Source organism: Hyaena hyaena, unplaced genomic scaffold (genome assembly GCF_003009895.1).
Source record: "Hyaena hyaena isolate Hyena2069 unplaced genomic scaffold, ASM300989v1 scaffold_131, whole genome shotgun sequence".
Lineage (NCBI taxonomy): Eukaryota > Metazoa > Chordata > Mammalia > Carnivora > Hyaenidae > Hyaena > Hyaena hyaena.
This window is the reverse complement of record NW_024080761.1, coordinates 3,096,024-3,118,812: the sequence shown is the minus strand read 5'-3', so window position 1 is coordinate 3,118,812 and position 22,789 is coordinate 3,096,024. Positions and strand designations below refer to the sequence as shown.

At 54.5% G+C, this 22,789-nt stretch overlaps 1 protein-coding gene across 4 annotated transcripts in view; it reads left to right on the top strand.

Moving 5' to 3' along the window:
- Positions 1–22,789, top strand: part of NOL4L (nucleolar protein 4 like) — a 127,929-nt gene that overhangs the window by 44,159 nt on the left and 60,981 nt on the right. For 3 of the 4 annotated variants that reach the window (XR_005529407.1, XM_039237738.1, XM_039237739.1), the window contains exons 2-4: positions 6,847–7,002; positions 12,568–12,679; positions 21,003–21,112. Coding sequence is in view for 3 of the 4 variants with exons in the window: in XM_039237738.1 (XP_039093669.1) it covers positions 6,847–7,002; positions 12,568–12,679; positions 21,003–21,112 (378 nt within the window). In the remaining variant the exon portion in view is untranslated. Of the gene's footprint in view, positions 1–6,846; positions 7,003–11,087; positions 11,113–12,567; positions 12,680–21,002; positions 21,113–22,789 lie in introns of those variants that run through there. The other variant, XM_039237740.1, reaches the window with a different exon arrangement.

The window sequence follows — 22,789 nt, the reverse complement described above, 5'->3', positions numbered from 1 at the left end:
ACACGGGAGGAAACTGAGGCCCAGGCAGGCCAGTTCTTTGGCCAAGGTCAGGGCTGGATTGTCCTCAGGCCTGTGACCTCACCCCCTAGGGAACCCCCAGGCCAGAATCCCGGAGCCAGGCCCGGATCCCCACCCCCATTCCCCTCCTCCAGCCTGACACTGCCCTTGGCTGCTCCCTCCCTCCATTCCTCAACCTGGGGTCATTGCCCCCTCCTGCCAAAAGGGGGAGCTTTGACCCACTGCACTCCTTTCGCTTTCCACTCTTCCTCCCTCATCCAAAAAAAAAAAAAAAAAAAAAAAAAAAAAAAAAAAAAAAAAAAAAAAGGAAAGGAAAAGAAATATTCAGGACTGCTTGAAGGATATGGCATCCCTCAAAGGTAGCGCTGCTGTCGTTCAGGGGCTGATCCCAGGCACCTTTCTGTGGCCCCGGGGTGTGCATTTCGTCCCCGGCGTGATTTGAAAGAAGATGGAGGTTCAGCGAAGCAGAAAGGAGGTCTTGGAATATGTGAGGCCTGTTCCAGATGGCAGGTGCGCTGCGGTGGCGGGCGCACTAGCAGTTGGAGATTGTGCAGAGGGGTGGAGAGGAGGCAGGTGCTACACCGAGTCCTTGGCGCCTTGTTTACGTGTTTATTTATTTAGCAGGGGTGTGGCCTCCTCCCTTGCCCATCCAGGCCTCCAGAACTCACTGCAACTGTGGGTCCTAAGATTCTGGTGCAGATCTTTGTTTTATAGGGTGGGTTTTTGTTTTGGCATTGGTTTTGGTTTGCAGCCCACAGTAGGGAGTATTTATAACTGAGAGATACTCACATACCACCCTTGTTCCATTTAGGCAATGCCCTCCCCTCGATCACCTGAATGTCCAGCTTTACAAAAGATGACTAGTTTCTCATGGGGATTCTGTTGAGAAAGTTTCTGGCAATCTGGGTGCAGGTCTTCATTCTGGTCTTCTTTTCAGTCTCTCAGGTTAGAGTGGCTTATACATTTCCTGTCCACCTCTTTCCTTTGCCTCTAAGAACCCTTTGCGGGAGGCTGACTCCTCCCCCTGGCCTGCCAGTAGCTGGAAGGAGGCTTTGTAGGAACCATCCCCGCCCCTGCTACCCCCACTTGCAAAACCTCAGCCCTGCCTAAATTTATGAAAGTATGGTTTTGGGGGGACAGGAGGACCAGCCTCAGTTCCAGAAATTGGAAGTAGCATGCAGCTGATATTGGCAGTAACTTTTGCCTGTAATGGCAGCCACTTAGCCGGCTGGCCGAGACGGGATGGAACAGAACCCTTACATTTCCCTGTGCAATCAACCCCCTGAAGTCCTGGACCCCCACATAAGTGGTAGCCAAAGGTGCGTCTCCCCAGGGGTGGGCACTTCTGCTGACTGACTTTCTCCTCTGATGGCGATCTTGTTGATTTTTATGCTTTGTCAAGAGCCAGCCCTGAAATGCACCAAAAGGCTACCTCCTAAGGACTTTCTATGTGGTTTCTTCCTCTACCGTAGGAACCCAGTTGAGAAATGTCCCTGCTATTTAGCCACATCCTCTCAATCATGGCCTCATCATTGCTGGAGGGCCCACACTGCTAATACAGCGGTGCTGCCCTCGCTAGCACCCTCGTGGCCTCAAACAGTGAGCCCACCTTGATAGCTGTGTAACTTATTACCAGCAAGTGGCCTCGAAGTTCCAACGGAGATGACAGACCTGAAATCCATTAGCAGTTGGATGGGGGGCTATTTAATTGGCTTAGCGGGAAGAGAGGTAAGGTTCAGGCAGACTCAGTAGCTCACCTGAGGGAGGCCACCCTGGGCAGGGACCCAATGGCCTGGCAAGATATACTCATCTCTTCCGTGTAGGCCTACAGCCCTGGTGGCACAACCCTCCTTGTCCTGAGCATTCAGACCATTCGAAGAAACTGAGGAAGCCAGAAAAGACCTGTCAAGGGATGACATGCTTAAGTATTAATTCATTTTGCCAGGGAGGACCTAAGAATCTGACATCAGGATGCTGGGTTACTCCTGCCATTTCTATTCATAATTCACATGAAGTCTCTGGGCAGGTGTTTTGAATTTATACTAAAGTTGCCCCGTAAGACTGTTTTGTTCCCACCATCAGGACACTTGGCCTTCAGTGAAGGAGAAGAAAATAATAATATTAGGCCTAGAAGCACAGAGCAGGCATTTATTGAATGAGCCAGTGCCAGCTTCCTTGCTCGTTACCTCCCTATCTGAATCATGGAGACATTCTAATCAGCAATTCTCAAAATCTGTTGTGCATCAGCATCATCAGGGAAGCCCTATTAACCACCCCACCCCCCAGAGAGTGAGATTTGATGGGTCTGAGGTAGGGCCTGAGAATTTGCATTTCTACCAAGTCCCCAGGTGATGCCCACTTGAATAGTCTAGGGACCACCCTTTGGGGCCACTGCTGTAAATATTCTGAAATATGAGCTGCATATACATCAACATTTGGTGATTTCCTCAATAACTCACAACCTGGCCTTTAGTTTAGAACCCACATGGGATGCTTTAAAGGAAGATGGTGATGTCCAAGAAAGGTTGTAGCTCCGTGAAATCTTTAACACTATTGCCATGTCTGGTTTTGTTGGCCTGGGTCTGACTGGCTTCTTTGGAGTTGGCTGGTTCAAAAGGATATAGTATGTTGCCATGGCAATATTCTTCCCCAAGCAGGAAGGCCCCAGAGGTTGGTCCTGCGCCACTGACCGTGTATTTCTCATGGCTTTTCCCTTGGGGGGCTTCAGGATTCCATTCCATCACTCCTGGTTGGCGGTCCCAGGAAGCTGGGGTGAATCAGGAGGCTCTGGGTCCCCATCTTCATTCAACCTGTGAATGAAGTGAGCTTTGTCAAGCCAAGGCCCAGCTTGCTTAGGGCCATGGATCAGATTAAGCTAATTTGGGTACAAAGCAGAAGTGGTTGGCAGGGGCATCCCAAGGCTATGGGGAAGGTGCTTTCTGCTCCTTTAATTAGCAGCTCTTGCCTGATAGCACTGGGTCTGGATTCTCAGCTAAGAAAGGCATGCCTCTCCTGCAGCACTTAGCATGAAGGTTATTACCTCTATGGATGCAGGGCATGGCAGTGGCGCCTCGCGCGTGACTGCCGTGGGATCCCTTTGTTCTCTTCCCAGGGTTCTCCTTGAAGGACAGACAGACATCCTGGTGCTCTTCCCTTAGGGTGGAGCACACATGGTGTCCAGGTGGCCACGGCTCACCAGAGGACAGTTCAAGGTGGGGCTCTGCAGACCTTGTGTGGTTTGAATTTGGGTTGCTTACCAGCCCTTTCCTTTCCTGTGTACATCTCTGCAGCTGAGAGAGACAAATTACAGGACCCAGGTCTGAACACCAGGGGAGATCACAATAGATTTTTTTAAAGAGGGAGCTACTACAAGTGATCCCCGAAGAGATTCTCCGGGATAATTTTATAGTCACATAGGACCAGGTGCAAAGCTAGTGGGTACCCATGTCTGCCTTCGAATGGGGGTGAGAGGCTGGAACAGAGACAGGCCAGGCACTGGGCAGTGAATTTTGCTGTTTAATCTGGGTTGGTTAGTTACACCTTGACTTTAGGAAAATTTATTTCAAGTTTGTATGACAGCTTTTGCATGTTATTTACGAATTACGTAGGACCATGCATCTCCTCTGATGGTGGGTGTTGCCTTCGGGGACCCGTGCTGTAACCTGAAGGGATCAGAGGGCCAGGAGATAAGAGCAAATTCCTGAACACAAAATGTCCAAATTCAGTGGGTCCAGAGAGAAGAGATGAACGTTTACAAGCCTATATGTGCCAGACGCCTGACATACACTCTTAGCCTAATCTTTGAAACAGCCAACGAGGACTTTTTAGGCCCATTTTACAGGTGAGGAAACTGAGTGTCAGGAGGTTAGGAGTGGGGCGCCTGGCTGGCTCAGTTGGTGGAGCATGCAACTCTTGATCTCAGGGTTGTGAGTCCAAGCCCCACATTGGGTGTAGAGATTACTTAAAAAAAAAAAAAAAAAAAAAGGTCAAGAAGAGACCTACCCCTAACCTGGTTAGGGGACACTTTCCCTTTCACTTACCTGAAATACTGTCTTTCATCAGATTATTTTCTTTCTGCATTCCTTCCCACCAAATTTTATCTCCATTTTCCAGAAGTGTCTACCTTCTGGCTTGAAACGGTTTTACGAGCAGAGAAGTCTATTCACTTTTAAGCAGCTGAGCCCATCATTATGCCTCTAGATTCAGATTATCAAAATGTTGTGGAACTACCCACCTCATTATACTTTATTTTAATATACTTTTTTTTATTAAAGCTTAGCACACATATAAAAAAGTACACAGACTGCAAAGTGTTTAGATTAATGGCTTTTTACAAACTGAACACACCTGTAAAACCACCACTCAGATTGAGAAATAGAAACCCAGTTATATTTTTATTCTTATGATCCTTTTGTTAGTTTTTGCCAACACAAACCTTTGGTTAGAAATATATTATAACCGGGCTGTCATAATACTTGTCTCGTCCCACCCTGTCACAGCAGTATTTGAAGATCCCCAAAATGCTGGGTAGTCAGCCAGTGATCAAGTTTGTCACTGATGAGCCCTGTTTACAGATGGCCCAGGACGTCAGAGGGGACTTCAGATGCCCCCAGGAAAGAGGTAACGGTAACTCCTGAGAGAGTTTGAGAAAAGAAGAGTCATGGAATTTTACAGCTCAGCTCACAAGCGAAGCTCAGGGAGGCTGAAGAGTTTGCCCACAATCTCCCAGCAAGGAAGCAGGACCAGCAGGCAGTGCCTCCTACACACACACACACACACACACACACACACACACACACACACACCCCTGATGCATGCTATCTGAGAAGTCCCCATTGAAATGGATCCTGACTAGGAAGGAAGCCATTGGCAAGAGGAGTTGTACAGGGCCCGTGGGGTCATCACCCAGGGTCACCACCCACGGATGCTGCCCACTGGCTCTAGGACTTGGCACCCTCCGCTCCAGACGCCCATCTGCTCTCAAGTGGGCCACTGGCAAAGAGACAGCCCTGTTCACCATCGTGGCATATTGGGAAAAAAATTGGAGAAAAAACCAAGCCCCGTCTGTGGCCAGAATGTTTTGTGAGCAAGTGTCCCATTTAGCACCGCCTCTGTTTTCTTGGGACTGCAAAGACCGAGGTCTCAAACCAGCTCTGCCACTTACCAGGCACCGTACCACGGGCAGGTCCTGACCCCAACAACCTCCCAGGCTTGTTGCGATGTTCAGCCCTATCACAGCTAGGGGAAGCTCTGCAAACGACAAAGCCCTTCATAATTACAGCATTTGTCCAGCAGATCCTACGGGCTGGGCTTGCTGCTCGGTGCTCCGCACATATCTCGATTCTTCCTCTCTGTAGCTCACAGGAAAGGTGCTTCTGTTATCCCCCATTTTCTAGATAAAGGACCTGAGGATCAGAGAAGCAAAGTAACTGCTCAGGGTCACACAGCTGCTTCGATGACGGGCCCCATTCAAACTGAGGAAGCCTATGTCTCAACTACCCTCCTGGCGGCTGTTTATAGTCAGTCAGTCGGTCAGTTGTTTATTGAGTCTCGCATGTGCCCAGCATGGTTCTAGGTGTCAGTCAGTCGGTCAGTTGTTTATTGAGTCTCGCATGTGTCCAGCATGGTTCTAGGTGTTAGGGAGATGGGCAGGAGCCAACAGACGAAGTCCACATCCGCATAGAGTTGACATTCTTGAGCTGTGAGCCAGGTCCTTTAGGAAAGAATTCTCTGGGAGATTTGTGTTTTGGGCACTTTTGGAGGAAAACCTGTCTCCTTTTCTCCCATCTTCCCCGTACACACACACACACACACACACACACACACACACACACACACACCTGGTTGCTCTTCCTCTGTGAAGCCCCCCAGAGCTCTCCAGGTCTCCCTGTAGGGAGATGATGGCTAGGAGCCAGGTGTCCCCAAGCCTGTGTGTATTGTGCGCCCTAGGAATAAAGACCTCACTCTGCAGTCTGCTCCCTTGTGGGCCTGGCCACACCCCCAGCCTCATGCCCTGTAGTTTCCCTGCCCCCTCCCAGCCCTGCTGGTGGGAGACAGCAGGTGTCTGCCCAGCCGCAGGACCCCCTCTCAATCCTGGCACACCTTCTTGGGACCAGCTGACAGCACTCCTGCCAGCCTGGTAAGAGGCTCAGGGGCCCACGGCCACCTTGCCCACGAGGCCCTGCCAGCTCCACGTGGCCTTGTGTCTGTTATTCTCTGTATCTCTACACACAAAGAGCCTGGGTCTGCTGCTGGCGCCCGGCTGCTGGAGTGGGGAGGGCAGGCCACGGTGAAAAGCTTTTCAGAAAGGCCAGGGTGGAGGCAGGAGTCACCCAGGTGATCTGAGCCATTCCCCTGGGACCCCAGCCCAGGACCACAGCGAAAGGTTACTGCTAATTGGCAAGCTCCTGATGGGGCTGCATCTACTTAGCACCCCCCCTCCCCAGAGACTTCCAGGATGGTCTTGGCACAGCGTGTGATTCGAGAGCGCCCCGCCTGAGTCTGCCACAATCTGTCTGAAATTGTGAACATGGAGCCTCTCGGTTTTTTAATTTGTATTTTCGTTGTTGTCCTTCTCTGCCCATTGTTTCTGGTAGACTTGGTAGCAGCCGCCACCCTGACTCTGGTGTGTCCCCCCCCCGCCCCCCCCCCGTCTGGGGCCCTTTGGGCAGGCTCCTTCTACCCCCAGCCTCCCAGCCCCACCTCCGCAGGCCTTGCGGGTCAGGGAGCAGCGCCGTCCCTGCCCCCGACCCATTGCCAGGCCTCAGGGCCCAGCTCTCACCCTGCCGTCATCCCTGACACTAACACAGCTTGTCCACCCCGTCGCAGGGGGCAGATGGCCTGTCGGAGCCGGAGGGCATCTCTCTGAAGCGGGTCGCTGTGGTGGAAGATTTCTTTGACATCATCTACTCGATGCATGTGGAGAGCTCAGCGGAGCCAGGCAAAGCCCCCAAGCACGCCGGGCAGAAGAAAACCTACCGAGCGGTGAGAGTCCTGTCTCCGGGCCTCTGTGGGCAGCCCCAGGCCTTGGCAGGAGGCCATGGGCTCCGCACATGTTGGGCAGGGGCGGGGCGGGGAGCTGAGGCGTGATGAAACGGTCTTTGGGGACCCAGGGGGGCACAGGGCAAGGGCACGGCAGCCAGAGATGGCTCAAGGGGGGCGAGGGGGCGGGTTCTGTGGTCTGAGCACAAAGGAGAGGCAGGTTGAAGGGAGTGAGGGAGGGGAGGAGAGGGATGAGGGCAGGAGCAAAGCCCTCTTCCCAGTTTCTGCTTCACTCATTCCCTTCCCCACACCCCACACCCCCAGCTCCTTGCAGCCTGTTCTGGGACTGTGGGGGTGGGGGCAGCTGGAGAAGACTTCCATGGCATTTACTGTGTGCCAGGCCTGCCCTGAATGCTTCCTGTGTGTGAGTTTGTCCGGTCCCCCACCACCCTGTGAAGTCGGTACATGAAATTCCCCAGTGGAAGTTTGAGGACCTGGTCCCCATCTTCAGGGAGATCACAGTTCTATTTGGGGTGGGGAGGCCTAGAGCAAAACCAAGAGGCAAGAGCCAGGAATGTCTCCAAGACTAGCTTTGAGGGAACAAGAGCCCTGAGGGCCTTCAGCCGGTGGTACCTCCACACAGAATACCCGGACATTCACCAAAGGCACCTCCAGACACTGACATCCAGGGGGGTTTCATGGAGAAGATGGCACATAAGCTGGCATTCTAAGCTTGGGTAGGCAGAAGGGAGCAGGGATGCCAATCTAGAGCTAGGAAACGTCACACAGGGGCAGGTGTGGGAGACCAGGGCTAGAGAAGGAATGCCTACCTGTGTTCTGGTCCCATCCCCCTGTTGACTGCCATTGCCATGGCTCCTGTATATCTCTGAGCCCAGGACCCACCAGTAAACCAGCAAAGCCAAGCACTATATGTTCATTTAAGCCTCAGAGCAATTTTGTGATGGAGGCTCTATGGTCCCATTTTGCAGTTAAGGGAACTAAGACCCATAGAGTGGATCTAAGGTCACACAGCACTTAAGTGACAGGCAGCCCGTGTCCTCATGCCCCCTCCCCCAGTATGTCAACTTTCTCTCTGGCTTCTTACCTGCCCCTCTGTGACTGGGCTTCCCCACCCAAGGCAGCTGTGAACTCCACCCCCACCCCAAACTCTTTGCATAAATAGCCTTGGACTGCTGTGGAGGTAGCCTGTATGAGTCTATAATCTTCCTTTATGGCCTGAGTTCTGAGGGTATTCCCACCAGAGGGCCATAGACGAAGGGAGAGACAGCCAAGCCAGAGCTTTTGTGGGCCCCTTGGTATTAATGAGGCCCAACACATTTTTGCAGAATTGAATTTGTCAGTGCTGGGCAGTTTGCACGTGCCAGGCTCTGCACTCAGCACCTTCCTGTGCACCAGCTCTCTGAGCCTTCACTAGTATGAAGAGTGTGTATGTAGACATACGTACATGATGGAGGGAATATATATATATATGTGTGTGTGTATGTTACTGTTAGCCCCATTTTACAGATGGGGAAAATGAGGCTTAGAGGGACACATAACCTGCCTTGAGGTCACCCCTCTGATGCTCGGAGGCAGGCAGCTGGACCCAGAGCCTGTGCCCTGACCAGTACACATCCTGTCTCCCCACAAGCCCCCTGTGCTCAGCTAGTAAGCCCAAAGACTTGTTGTGGTCAAGGCAAATGGCTTGGGCTTGGGCCAGCCAGACCATGTGACTTCCCAGGTCCCCTTGGTGGCCGGCACCAAACCTTACCCACAGGCACTCCCTGGGTATGTATGCCGGCTGGGTTGGTGGCCCCCATGCTGTAGAGAGGGCAGGGCTGGGCTGGTTCCACCAGCCTCTGTGTCCCTGGGCCCTGTGTCCAGCCCTTTGCTCTGCACTTCCTGGCTTCTCGTCCATATGCCCGCCGCGTGCCCCACTTCCCGCTGCCCAGCCTGGAGCTGGCACATGACTGGCAGAGGGCCAGCTGGGCTGTGCACAGAGCTGGAATTTCAGCAGCAGGACGAAGGCTGAGTGGGGCAGGCCAGGGCCCTCCTGCAGTGGGTGTGATGGCCAAGGGGGCTGCTGTACCTCCCTCCCTACCGTGTGCCTCCTCTCCCTTCCCCCTCCTCTTCCCCATCTGTCACCCTTCTCTTGCCACCCTTTCCTTTTTGGGGGTTGGGGGTGGTGCCTGGATGCTTTTGTCCCCCTGCTTTTCATCTGCTCCCATTTCCCTCAACCCAAGTGCGGCTCTTCAGGCCCATCCGTGCCTGGGAAAGAGCCCCCAAGGAAACTCTGTGCCGATGGCTGCAGAGAGGCACAGCCTGGCACCGTGGGGTTTGCATCAGGGCCCTGGCTGAAGGTTTTTGGACCTGTCTCTGTGTGCATTGCCAAACCTGAATCCTGGGACTTACTTGCTGTCTCTTGGGCACCGGAGACCTTCCAGATTCTTATAGGCCTGGGGTGCCTGCAGGAAGCAGGGGACTGGAAGGAAAGTGGGCAGACTTGTTCAAGGGCATTGAAGGAGACACATTCTTCTGTGCGAAAAAGAAGCTTCTGGCCCGCACCACTATCCAGCAATAGATCAGAGAGGGCAGGTACTGAGCTTTCCGAAACTGAAGGTATATGAGCCAGGGATAGATGGCCGTTTAAATGGATGATGCAGGGGGTTCCCATTTTGGAAGAGAAGCCGCTGCCTTATGCTGCCTCTGATGCAGTGTGACCAGAGGACCCAGAGGATCCGCAGGGGGACTTGCCCACCCAGGGTCTGGGGAGGGTTCCCAGGGGTTCTACAGAGTCCTCTGACCCCACACAGAGGGCTGGTCCTTTCTCAAGGACCCATCTGGGTTGGAGCAAGCTCTTTGCTTCCTTCCTTTCCCCCAGGATGCTGGTAAGCTAGACCAAGCCACCGAGTCCGGATCGGGCTGCCCTGACCACGTTGGAGATGGGGCCAGATGTGGTCAGCAGCTGCTCCAGGCCCACCACGTGCTAATCCACCGCAGGGCAGCAGGAGGATCTTGTAAAGTGGTGCAAATCCCCCCAATTGGCCTCATCTGTCCTTGTCGGCCCCCGAGCTGGGGAGCGAAATGGGGCCTTACAAGTCAGCGTACTCTGCAAATAGCTTCTGCTCTCCCTGCCGGTGAAATCTCCCTCCGTCTTACCGCTAGGCAAAATGTAAAAGGCAAATTCACTTATGGGTCTCAGTGTCCAGGCAGGAGGCCCCCCCAAAAGCAAGGCAGCAGGCAGCGGAGGGAAGCTGGGTGGGGACAGCGGCCCTGGGGCTTCCCTCTCTCAACACAGCAGCTCCATCCCTGTCTGTTTCACATTTGGGGCTTCAGCTTAAGCGACTACTTCCGGGACTGTGCCTGGAGCTCTAAAACTATCTGCAAACCACTACCCTATTGGCTGGAGCATGAGCTAGGATCGTCCTCTCTTCAGCTCATCCTGGAGTCCCATGGTTTTGGGCATCCATGTTGTCGAACAGAAATGGATGTCCCATTTCTCACGTGGACAAGCCAGGAGAGTGAACCAAAAGATGTGCAGGGGAGGCCGAAGGCCACACAACTCCCCCTCCTCCGTGCAGGTCCCTACAGCAGCGTGGAGCTGGGCTGGACGCTGTACTTCACTCACTCCCACGAAGCGCTTAGTGAGGCTGCAGACATCCCAGCCGCCTGGGGCAGGGCTCCCTCCTGGCCCTCAGCTCCGAGGACTCCTCACCTGTACTTCTTGAGTCCACCTAGCTGCCCCCGTGTGTGCCAAGAACGGGGCACCCCGCCCACCTGGGGCCAAGAATGTGTGTGCCAGGTGCCCCTCTGGCCAGCTTTGCGTATGGCTGGCGTCCCTGTCCTTGTCCCTCTGGTGCTGACTCTCCTCCTTTCCCAGCAGTGACCCTCCCCACCCCCAACCCTGAGCCCTCAGCTCACCTCTTCTAGGTCTGACCTGGGACACCTCCCCTTGCATTGCAGCACCTCCGAGATCACCTGTTTGCCCAACTCAGCCACAGCCCCCCTTTGCCCAGCGGGCGCCCTTCCCTCTTGCCCATTTACTCCAGTGGGGCCCAACCCTGAAGGCCTGAGAGGTGCACACCACCCGCCACCCAGAAGACTTCCAGGCAGGTGGGGCTGCGAATGAAGATGTCTACGTGTGTGGCAGGGAAGCCCCCATCCCACAGCCCTAAGAGCAGAGGAGGATGGGCTGCGTGCCCTCCCATCCACGGGCTCCAATCAGAGAGCTGGGGTTTGCCCTTGTCCCTGACCTCCAGAGGAAGGCAATCAGACAGGGAATTTGGAAGGGAGATAACTCATCAAGGAGACTGCCTGCTCCGCAGAGCATCAAATCAGCTGAGAAATAACAATTGTGTCACCAAAATTAACTCTGCATTTGCAGCCGGCCACCAAGCAGGAGTGGCCCCAAGCTCCACAGGCCAGCTGAGCAGGGGGCATGGCCTGAGCTGGTCCTCTGAGGGACTGGCCACAGCCCTGGGGCCCTCCCCGCCCCCCAACCCCATCCACTCTGCCCTACCCTACTCCGCCCCCTGATTACCACAGAGATGGGACAGGGCGCTCGCGCATCCCCCAGCAGCAGACCTGGTGCTGTCCGGAGAGCAGTCTCCTCCCACTGTGGGCTGACCAGAGCCCTCCGTCAACTTTCCCGGTTGGGTTGCGTGGGGAGGGAGGAATGCTGGGGCGATGCTGCCCCTTAGTGGAGAGCAGCGGAAGGGCCCCGGCTCTGGGAAATGCACGAACACTCAGCCGGGGAGCCTGGGCCTAAGAGGCAGCCACACCAGGGCCAGTGCTCTTCCCAAAACCCAGCGTAAGAGGAGTGGCCTGGGCTTCTGGGCCCACACCTGCTTCTCCACTCCCCTGCCCAACCTGTTTCTTGTATTCCCTCCTATCTATTCCACCTTCCAGCTGCTTTCTCCTCCCTGGCTCGGGGAGGCCCCCTGGAGGCAACCATGGAGCACAGGCTTTTGGTCCAGCCAGCCTTGCCTCTAAAGAGCTGTGTGACCTTGGGCAAGTCAGCTTACCTCTCTGGGGCTCGTGACCTCACCTGGAATCTAGGGGTCATTGGCAGCCCAGTTTGTAAAATCTGATCTCTTGGCACCAGACTTTCACAGCTCGCACTAAAAATGTTCTTGACCTGTGAATTATTGCAGGAAGAGCTTCTAGAACCTTGGGCTCTGTTCATAGCTTTGTAAATGGGTCTCCGTTTATCCATCTCTAAGAACGGAAATTTTTTATTCTCCCCTAGAGCAGTGCTTAGAAACTAATTTTTCAGTAGCAACAATAAAATGCTCTGAGAGGAATGTTACTTATTAAAACATAGCCTAGATAATGTGTAATGTTTTGCTTTTTCAATTCTTAAGCTCCTTTATTCAAAATCTTAGAACAAATGGTTTCCATAAGAGTCCTCACTCATTCCCATGGCTAAGAATTGGGGCCACCCACCACTTGCTCCTCAAATCCCTTCCCTTCCTGGCAAGGGCCACCTGAGCACCGACCTTGGTGACCTGGTGACCAAGCGATCTCCCCCTGGGTCCATGTAATGAGCAAACCTCCTCTCTCCCCCAGATTGCGGAGACCTATGCCTTCCTTCCGCGAGAAGCCGTGACTCGGTTCCTGATGAGCTGCACAGAGTGTCAGAAGAGGATGCACTTTAATTCCAACGGCCTGGAGCCCAAAGGTAGGGGAGAAGGCAGGCGTGCTGCTGGCTTGGGGGAGGCTGTGCAGGCGGAGGCCCTCCACCAGCAGGGCCTGCCCTTTGCTGGCACAGGCAGAAAAGTGCACGGCCAGCAGTTGTCACAGCTCCCAGAGGCCAGTGTGGGTCCGTGCCCAGAGGACTTCGATGCTGGTTTTTTGTTTTTTTGTGGGGTTTTTTTTTCAGCTTAAAAAAACATCAGGTTTTGTTTAATAACCAATGGTACATTCCTACTTCCTTTTAAGACCCTCTTCTCCCACTGAGGTTCCTAGTGGCAATGACCACCTGGCCCTGGTCCCTGAGCACCTCAGTTCTTGCCACCAAGGCCTTACCCTGGGCATTATTCTCACGGGCCTGGTCTCACCGCCCTGACCCTCGGTTCTCTGAAGGCAGGAGCACACCGCTGGCCCCTACGGCCTTGTGCCCTATCGCCTCACACCTGTCACTGCTCAGTCCTCCCTCAGTATCTGTTCCCTCGCTGCAGCATCCAGGAAGCCTGTGGGGATTACTTTGAAGTTAAATGCCCAGAGTACCTGTGACCAGCTGAAGTTGGTTCCTTGAGCCAGTGTCCATGCTCTCCAGCTCTGCCCTGCCCCCTGAGCAGGGACCTCTATTTCAGTCCCCTCAACCCGTCACCCTGCACGCGCCCAGAGGCCTCCAGGGAGTCCAGGGCCTGTTTGTTTGCAGGTGGCTGTGGCACAGCAAGGTGGGCTGATACTCATGGCCAGTGTGACTATAATAATCCTGCCCTGAGGTGGGCAATTATCGGAGCTTCTAGGTGGCCCCTGGGCATCAGGCTTCAAAGGTTGCTAACGTCAGTGGGTGTTTTGCCTGGGATGGGAACAGACTCTGGGCGAAGGGCAGGCTGTTCACTTGGGTGGTACTCAAGTGGCATCCACCATTTGTGGGGAAGGAAAAACCAGCAGCAAAGCTCAAACAAAGCAGATGACAACAAAGAAATTGGAGCTGAGGTATCGGTGTTTGGGGTTCTTTTCGCACTTTCCTGGACTCCGATGCATGTGGGGGACTCTGACACCAGCTGACTCCCCAAATCCTGAAGCCGTCCTATCCATGTGGTCGTTAGGCCATGGCTGCTTCACCGGGCACACTGGGTAGCCTCTAAGTCATGTGGGACAGGAACAAGCGTGATTAATCCCTCACAAACGCTGGGTTACTGGTTTAAGAACAGAGCCCCCCAAGGCCACACTGGGTGGGTTCGAATCCCAGCTCTGCCGGTCAGTGGCTGCACATCCTGAACAAGTGACTTCATGTCTCTGAGCCTCAGTTTCCTCATCTGTGAAGTGGGGTGAGTCATGGTGCCTACCTGAGGGGGCTGACGAGGTTGGAGAGTTATTTTCGCACCTGGCACAGGGCTGTGGCCCAGAGGAGTGAGCCGTGGCTGTTGCAGGTACTGTAGTAACACGTGCGTGCCTCAGAGGCCCCGCCCCCTGGGCCTGGCTCTGGCTGAGTGGGGCAGCCTTGGGCCAGGACAGTGTTTGGTTCCTGCAAAGAGGCCAGGCGGGCTTTCCCTGCTGCACCCCCACCCTGTCAGGGTCTGGGTCCCACGGGTGAGTGCCCTGGTGGTGGCTGCCTGTCCCCTCCTGTTCTGGCCTAATGGTTTCCATAGCAACTGGAGAAGTCCCACTGAAGCACTAGCCTAGGGGGACAGAGGCCAGGCCAAGAGGGGCCGCATTTGCGGGCAGCCCTCGGGTGTCCACAGGCTCCCTCCGTTCTGCACCCTCCCTCTCCGCTGGTGTGGAGGACATCCGTCACCCCCCTCCCCTCCCTGTCAAGGCTGCAGCTCTACACCTCCTCCTCGTCTCGGGCGGAGAGGGCGATGCCGAGCAGAGCACAGCGGCAGCCTGTGTCTTCTCCAGGCTGCCACCATCATGCCCCCAACCCGGGAGGAGGAGGGAGGAGGATGGGAGGAGGATGGGGGGAGGTGGAGAAGGAGAGGGGAGAGGGGGAGAGAGAGAGAGGAAGAGAACGCGTACTCACGCCAGGAGGGAGCCGCCTAGAATATAAACCAGCTCCGTGTGCTCTGTGCCCGAGCCTCCCTTTCCAGGGGTTTGGCTCCAAGCAGCACAGAGCACAGGCAGCGCAAAGCTGCAGGATACCCGTCCTTGCCGGTCCTCAGGCAGAATGCCACTTCTGTGTCCCCGGGAGAGGAGCTCCCACGTGGGGAGAGGAGGAGGCACGGAGGGAGCAGGAGACAGTGCAGCCCATGGAAAAGCCTGGGCTGGGGGGTGGGGGAGAGGCCCAGCAGGCCTGGGTGCGGTGCCTGCTCCCTGCTGCCTGTCCTCTGGCAGGCTGGGGACCTCTCTGCTCCTAACAGCTTCTGTGATCCTAGGAGGTATCTGTCCCAGCTTGCTGCTAAGAAAATGAGGCACAGACAGGTGTCACAGTGAAATGGGCTGTCCAAGCTCTACCAGAAGGCAGGGTAGCTTATTTGATCATCAGCAAAATGAGAGTAAGGCCTCCCTCTTGGAGCCGAATCAAAGGAGCCCAGTCTGCAGGGCACCTGGTGCGGCAGGGACCTGGGGGACCCTATTGGGTGCATGCACCATGGTGTTGCATCACAAGAAGGCTGATGTTCAGGATGTTTAGGCAGCCCCCACAGGGAGACCCCTGGTCAGCCAGCCTACCTAGGTGAGTGCCCCGGGCCCACAACCTGGTTGCTTAGCAAAAGGGAAGGGCCTGGTTCCTGGAAGCTGCCCGTGGAGAGCCTTGCAGTGGAAAAGGCTCCCTGTCTGCTTAATGGCCAGAGGCATTAGTTGCCTGGTCCCTTCTACCCCAGCTGAGAGCCCACAGAGTTCATCTCCTCCCACCAGGCTGGCCTCCCTGGACGAAGCCACGCTTCTCCCTCTTTCCTAGGCACCCCTGCCATGCCAGCCCCGCCACCCCAACCCCCGCCCTCTCCTGCCCCAGGCCCCAGAAGCAGGCCTGTGTTCCTGTCCCAGGAAGGTAGGGCAGGAGGGGGACAGGGAACAGGATGGAGACTTCTCAAGGGGCTGTTGGGAAAATGCCTGGCTTCCTGACCTCGTGTTAGAAAGAAAGAAAGGAAGCAAAGCAGCCTCCCCCGCTCAGCAGTTTGTCCCCAGCAGAGCATGGGGGCCCGGACAGTCCTGTGCCCTCCCCCCAGCACCAGGAGCACAAACAAAGGAGGCGGTGGAGGATCAGGAAGTCCAAGGATGGGAAATTCCAGGGCCTCCCGGCTCCACGCTCCTTTTCCACCACCCCAAAACGAGTCTGGGCAGAGAGGGGACAGAGAGTGAGAACCGGGTGTGCCCTTGGACCAGCCCTAGCTCCTGGGGAAAGGGCCTCTGGAGGCCAGCTCTGGTTTTCTTTGATGTGACAAAATATTATTTGCAAGGCAACAAACTAGGAGTTAGCAGCAGGCAACCCAGTTATCTACTGAAGGGTCCCTTTCTCGGAAACAGAGTTGTCCATCCGGGTGGTGATTCCTTCACAGCAAGGCCCGGACTCCTCTGTCTTGGTCCAACCCCCTCTGCCCGGCCCTCCAGACCCCTCCTTCCTGTCCTCTCCACCTGTGACCCCCCTTGCAGCTGGCTCCTACACCCCCGCAGTCTTTCCTGTGCTGGCCCCGTTGCTGGCCTGGCTTGGCCCAGTTCTTGTACTCACTTGCTATGTGACATGGGGAGGGTGCCTCATCTGTGAGATGGGGTTATTAATACTAGAGCGGAGCTCCTAACGAGTGCTGAGTAGCCATCAGCGAAGTGATTGAACACCGTTCAGATCCGCCCTCCACGAAGCCTCCTTGAGCTACCCCAGAGCCCTCTGAACCATCTTCTTCTGATCTCTAATGGACTGCGCATCCATCCCACACGGCCAAGTGCAGGGATTGTACCTAGAGTCCCCCACCTTCCCCACCCTCAATGTATGCACATCAGCGCTCCTCCAATACTTGCTGGTCTGCTGATTCACTCCCCTGAGAAAGAGGCTTTCCATCACTCTCTGAGCCAGCCCCAGGCCTTGGGTCTCTGTTGCCAGCTCTGAACACCAGCACAAGCTGGCTGGTCTTGTGGCTCCTCTGGGACCTCATCACATATCCTTCAACATCCAGGCCTGCCTGGGAGAGCTCCCGCCACTGGCACCTGAAGCCACAAGTCTCTCTGGACTGAGTTCTTCCGTTCTGTAGGCGAAAGCTCATGAGAATTGCCCCTTTTTGCTCCACGTGGAGGAGTGAGGGCCACTACTTCCACTGAGATTTGCCCTGATGGATGCATGCCATTGGAGCCTAGCTGTGGAGGTCAGCACTTGACCCAGGCCAAGCCTCTGCATCACTGATTATTTTCAAGGCCCATAAACCAGGGCTAGCTCTTGGGCAGGCTTCAGTTTTCCTTGGCAAAGCGCGGTGAGACATTTCTTTGAGTGATTCCTCTGCTTTGCTCATGGGCAGCCTGCTGGATTCCGGTGGCTCGGTGACCCTTGAGATCTCTGAACTCACCTGGGGTATCACTTAGTGGCTTGAGCATGGGCGCCATGTGTGTTGACCGCCATGGGGGCTGGCCTGTCTCAGCAGACCCCAGGGAAGCCACTTCTGACCTATTTGTGCATCCACCTTAGCTTTTGCCCATTCTGGCATTCATCTGGCCTATGGGCACATGACGTCGCAGTGTCCCTGCAGCGCCCGGACCTACCCCTGGCTTCTGTACCTCCCCCCTCTTTCCTACCAAGTTGATCCTCTTGACCTGAGCAGCTTACCGCTTCCAGAGCCTCCTGGCCGCCAGAAACTCTGCCTGCCTTTCTCCTCACTGTGGTCCCACAGCTAGCTCCCTGGCATGTGCCCTCACCTGGAAATCCCCCCCCCCGCCCCCGCCCACCACAGCCCTGCCTCCCCACCAGAACTCTCACGGCTGGAGCCACAGGCGCGAGCACTCCGCTGCACTTGGATCTCTGACAGATTTGTGTGTGCACACTCAAGGATCCTGGTTCTCCCCCCAACCCACCCCCACCAGACAGGGCTTCCTGCTTCCTCTTCTTGAGCCCTCCTGGCTCACCTCTGCACACTGGAAGTGGTTTCTGATCTGTGGACCTGCTGGGGACCCAACAGGCCAAAGAAGACCCCCTTCCCCCTCCTCGCAAGAGCGCCCTCCTAGCCATTGGTTTTTGGCTTTCTTTCCTAAACCAAGCTGTACCTGGCTTTATTAGAGATCCCTTTTCGTAAGCAGTCGTCGTATTTTAGGCAGGACATGGGTGACCATCAAGGAAAAAAACACAGTGCCCGGCCCCCATGGATGACCAGACACGGAGAGTGAGGGTCGCCATGACACTCCCTGAGGTCTTCACTTGCGGCCCTGACCAGTGATCCTCAGGACAGGGATGGCCCTGCTCATGCACCATGTCATCTGACACCTTCTCACCAGACACCCATGTCTTTGAGGAAATGAAACGGAAATGGCAGAGCCCTCCGTCTGGAGACCCAGGACCTGAAAACAGGAACCGTGTCTCTTCGGAGTGACGCCCTCCCAATGTGGTTGCTCAAACGTCTGCTTCACATATGGCTCCCAACCCCGTCGATGTGCGGGGGAGGGAGGTCCCAACATGCTCCTGGGCTCACGGAGGTCAAGTCTGGGTTGATGGGTGGGGCAGCGGGAAGAAGACTAACGGACACTGAACGGGTTTTAGCTCCCTCACCGTGCCAGGCGCCCCGGCGAAGGCGCCAACGCGCAGCCATGTCAGAACCTTCTGCCACAGAACTGAGAGGAAATCTCCATGAAAAAAGAAAGTTCAGCTCATTTGAAGCCAGTGTTCTGAGATAGTCTATTAGTGACATTTACTTCTTTCTCAGAGAACAAATCTTCCTCAAGGAATCCCCAAAACTCTGAGTGTGACAACATAGCTTTAAAAAGCAAACCACAGTTGTGCATTTTTATAAACCTGGATGATATTCAAGCTGTGCAGTCACCCGAAGTATACCACCTCAAAATGACACCCCTCAACCCCCAGACCTGGTCTCCACGGACCCCGTTCTCTGCAGGACCATCTCTGTCCTTGTCCAACAGGGGCTCCCTTGTCCCCTTTGGGTAGCTTCACCTCCTTGTTTGCAGGGACTTTTATATTTATTGTAAAGTACAACATAAAACTTGTCATTTTAGTCATTGTTAAGCGTACATTCAGTGGCATTAGTTATATTCACACCACTGAGCAACCCTCACCATGGGGTGTCCCCAGATCATTTTCACCACCCCAGACAGCAGCCACGTGCCTGTGAAGCAATAACTCCCACGCGCAACCCCCAGTCTCCAATAACCTCTGTACAACTCTCTATCTCAGTGGTCGGGCCTACTCTCGGTATTCCGGCTGAGTGGAACCGAGCATATTTGTCCTTGTGCGGCTGGCTTCTTTCACTCAGAATAGCATTTCCAAGGTTGCATGGACCTTCCTGGTCGGGGCTCCGACTCCTGCATTCCTCCACCGAGGCCCCAACATCTGCTTGCCCTTGAGCCCACCTCTCCGACATGATGCTGGTGGTGGTGGTGGTGGTGGTGGTGGAGGATGGCAGGCAAGTCCAGAAGTCGCTCCCGCTTCTCCTCCTCCTCCTCACACTGCTCAAATCCCAGCCCATGAACAGAACTAAGCACCAGGGGGAGCTTTGGGCCAAAGGCCTGGAGTCTTGGAGGCAGGAAGAGGAGGCCGGAGGCCTGGTAACCAAGACTATCCCCCAGGCGGAGAGTGAAGCTGGGTCAAGGGACTAAATGACCAAAGGAGGCCCCGCTTTGCGTGACAGGTCCCCACAGGTGACTCCAGGGTTTTGAGGCTGGTCATAGCAGGAGGCATATGCAGAGAAAGCTGGGCTAAGGAGAGGGGTGACGGGCTCCCTTTCAGTCACGCTCGCTGTCTTCCTTGACTCATTCCTGTGCTGTGTTAGTCTGTCCCTTACAGTGGGGACAGTCCCTTACACAGAACACAGTGGCTGGGCATTGTCCACGGCCGCAGCTTCTGCAGAAGGCAGCTACCCAGAGCTTTTAGGAGTCATGGGATAGTTCAGGAGCACCTGGGTGGCTCAGTTGGTTAAGCGTCCAACTTCGGCTCAGGTCATGATCTGACCTGAGGTTTGTGAGTTCAAGCCCCATGTCAGGCTCTGTGCTGGCAGCTCAGAGCCTGGAGCCCACTTCGAATTCTGTGTCTCCCTCTCTCTCTGCCCCTCCTCTGCTCACGCTCTGTCTCTCTGTCTCCCAAAAATAAACATTAAAGAAAAATTTTTTAAAGAGTTACAAAATGGTCCAACCCTTCGACCCCTGAATTCCCATTTTTGGAATACAATCAGAAATACGGACGAATACTCAGGCACAAAGATGTTCCCTATAGTATTGTTTATAATAGCCTCCAGTAGGAAACAACCTAAATGGCCAGTCATAAGCAAATTACTTAAGTAAGTTATGATAAAATAGTACACAGCCGTAAAAACACTGTTTACAAAGCAAAACGAGATTTTCGATGGTAGGGGAAATGACCATGACAATGTTAAGTGGAAAAAAATGTTTTTAAGCAAATTATAATTTTCTGTACACATTTTCATATCAAGTGGATAAAGAAGAGAAGTCACAGGGAAAAAATAAACAGAAGCATATGTCAAGCTGCTTGATGTAATTATTGAGTTTTTGCCTTTACATCCTTCCACGTTTTGCAAATGCTCTACAAAAAGAACATGTGTGACTTTGATCTTCAGGACAAGCAAGCAATAAATGGGAGGAACAGGGCTCCTCTCCATGTGATCTAGGAGGAACCAGAATTTGGGAGGGGGTAGTGGAAGCCTGGCCCAGACCTGTGAACCATATGGTACCTGACAGTGCTTTTGGGGGACGCTGTGGGGGTGGGAGATGGGGTCAGGTGGTGGTGGCAGGTGTGCACCAGGAAGCTGGCTGAGACCAGGGCTGGAAACGAAAATGCCTTCGAGGGCCCGGCAAATGTTCTAATCAAGTGGAAATGTGCAGAGGAAATGGTAGGGACTATGGCAAAATGGAGAGTGGCTCACACCCTGTCTAAAGTGGCTTTTTTAAGGCTGCCCTGGTTGGTGGCCAGGTGGGAGGGTGGGCCCTGTGTGACCAGACCGTCCTGATTTTTAACATGTGAACACTCGCTAAACACTGGCACCTGACTGAAAATATCTTCAGTGCCTTGCAGTCCACATCCACAGGCCACATGTGGTTGGTGAGCTACCCGTTGGTGAGCTCTGGCCTGTTCCTTCCTCCTCCTCAGGCTCTGTGTGGGTGACAGGGTGTGGTGCCTGCCAGGGAGCCCATGGCCGGGACTGAACGTGGCTTTCTTTTGTTCCTCCTGCTAGAAAATGAACCTCCCTCCCCCCTGGTCTCTGGGATCATCGATTACAACATGCCCCTTACCTCCACGTACCTGAAGCAGATGAAGCTGCGAGTGATGAACTCCCAGGAACAGGTAAGGTGCATGTGTCTCCTCGCCTCGCCCGGCCTGGAAGCATCCTAACGCGCCTGGATGTGCCTGGTCCGTTCCAGGGTGTGTGGGCCACGGCAGGTGTAAACACACTGTATATCAGAGGGGACCTTACCTGGTTTTCTGGTCCTTGCAGTCCAGGCTGACGGAGAGGGGGTGGAAGGGGGGGAAAGAATGTGTTCATGTTTCAGAGAGCTTTCCTCAAGGGCAGGGGTGAAGGAGGGGGTGTGCATGAGCTGTAGACCTTGGCTCTTAGGTTCTTCTCTCTCTGCTTTTTGCCCTTTGTCTGCTATGTCACTCATCTCCTTTCCCCAGGGAGGGGAGAGAGAGAGAGAGAGAGAGAGAGAGACGCCCTGGCTGCTTGCCTGTGGCCTCTCACTCTGGGGGCCCAGAGAAGCCAGAGGATGGGCCTTGGAGGGTGGCCCAGGTGCGATAAGGCCCTGGGGCCCCTGGCTGTCCAAGTCTCCCCAGCTGTGGATTGCCAAGTGCTGTCAGCCACCATGGAAACAGGCTCTGAGAAGAAAACCACTCTAGCCTGCTTCCCCACGCAGTCTACCTTCTAGCCCTTTGCAAAGCAAGTAGCAGGACTGTCCTTCAGGGAAGGACTAGGTGAATGCCACCCCCTCCCTCCACCACTGCCTAAAACCAGAGTAATGATTTCTCACATGGCTTCAAATGTTCTCTCTCATCTGTTGCGACATACGAACCTACTAGACCTACCTAGGGGAATGGGTTCTTCCTCCCCACTCCCATCGAGAGTCTGACTTCTGGCCCTGGGTGCATGCTGGTCTCCTTGACAACCTGAGCGTGTGCGTTAGTGTGTGCGTGTGTGTGTGTGTGAGAGAGAGAGAGAGAGAGAGAGAGCACGTGCATCTGTGTGCACACGGGCGCACGGGGTGGGTGATGTCTCCATAGCCAGCTCCCAGGTGATGTAGCAGGAAGTAGAGTCTGGGGCCATGGCACCCACTTGGAGGACTTGAGCTGGCTTGCTTGAGTGTGACTTGTCCTGCCCTCCCCCAAGGAGAGGAGTGTCCTCCCATCCCCTAAAGGTTGAACGAAATAAGCCTTGCCCCGGGTCTCTGTGCCCTCCGCCTCTTCCCATCTGACATGGTCTCCTCTGTGATGGTTACGTCCCGAAGAAGCTTCACATAATCAAAAATAACGTCAGTGGGGAAAATGGCATGGGGGTTTCTAACTCACAACGGTAAAATTGTTTCTGTACGGGAATGCCACTAATACGACAGCGCTTTTGTTAATAGTCACAAAACCTCAACGCCACTGTGCAGGTTCAGCAGGAGATCTCAGACTACGTTGAAGGGTAATTCCTTCTCCCGGAACCATCCACACTGTCATAAGCACCTGGCTTCTCACACATTCTCTTCACCATTCTTGTCCATCACCATGAAGTGTGGAGCCACTCAAACAGCTGGCAGTACTGCCTCATGGCTGTCTCTTTCCTCCGGAACGGTGCTAGGTTCAGATCACCACCAGAGCCGGTAGTGGTCCGTGTAGCCCGTGCAGTGATCCCTCATTACTGGATCCTGTGATATTTTGTTTCGTTACACAGATTCTTACTATCTGTTGGGAATTAAACCTATGGGCTAGGTGCATTTGCAAGGGTTCAATCATTCAACAAATATTTCTGGAGCCCTACCCCATGAG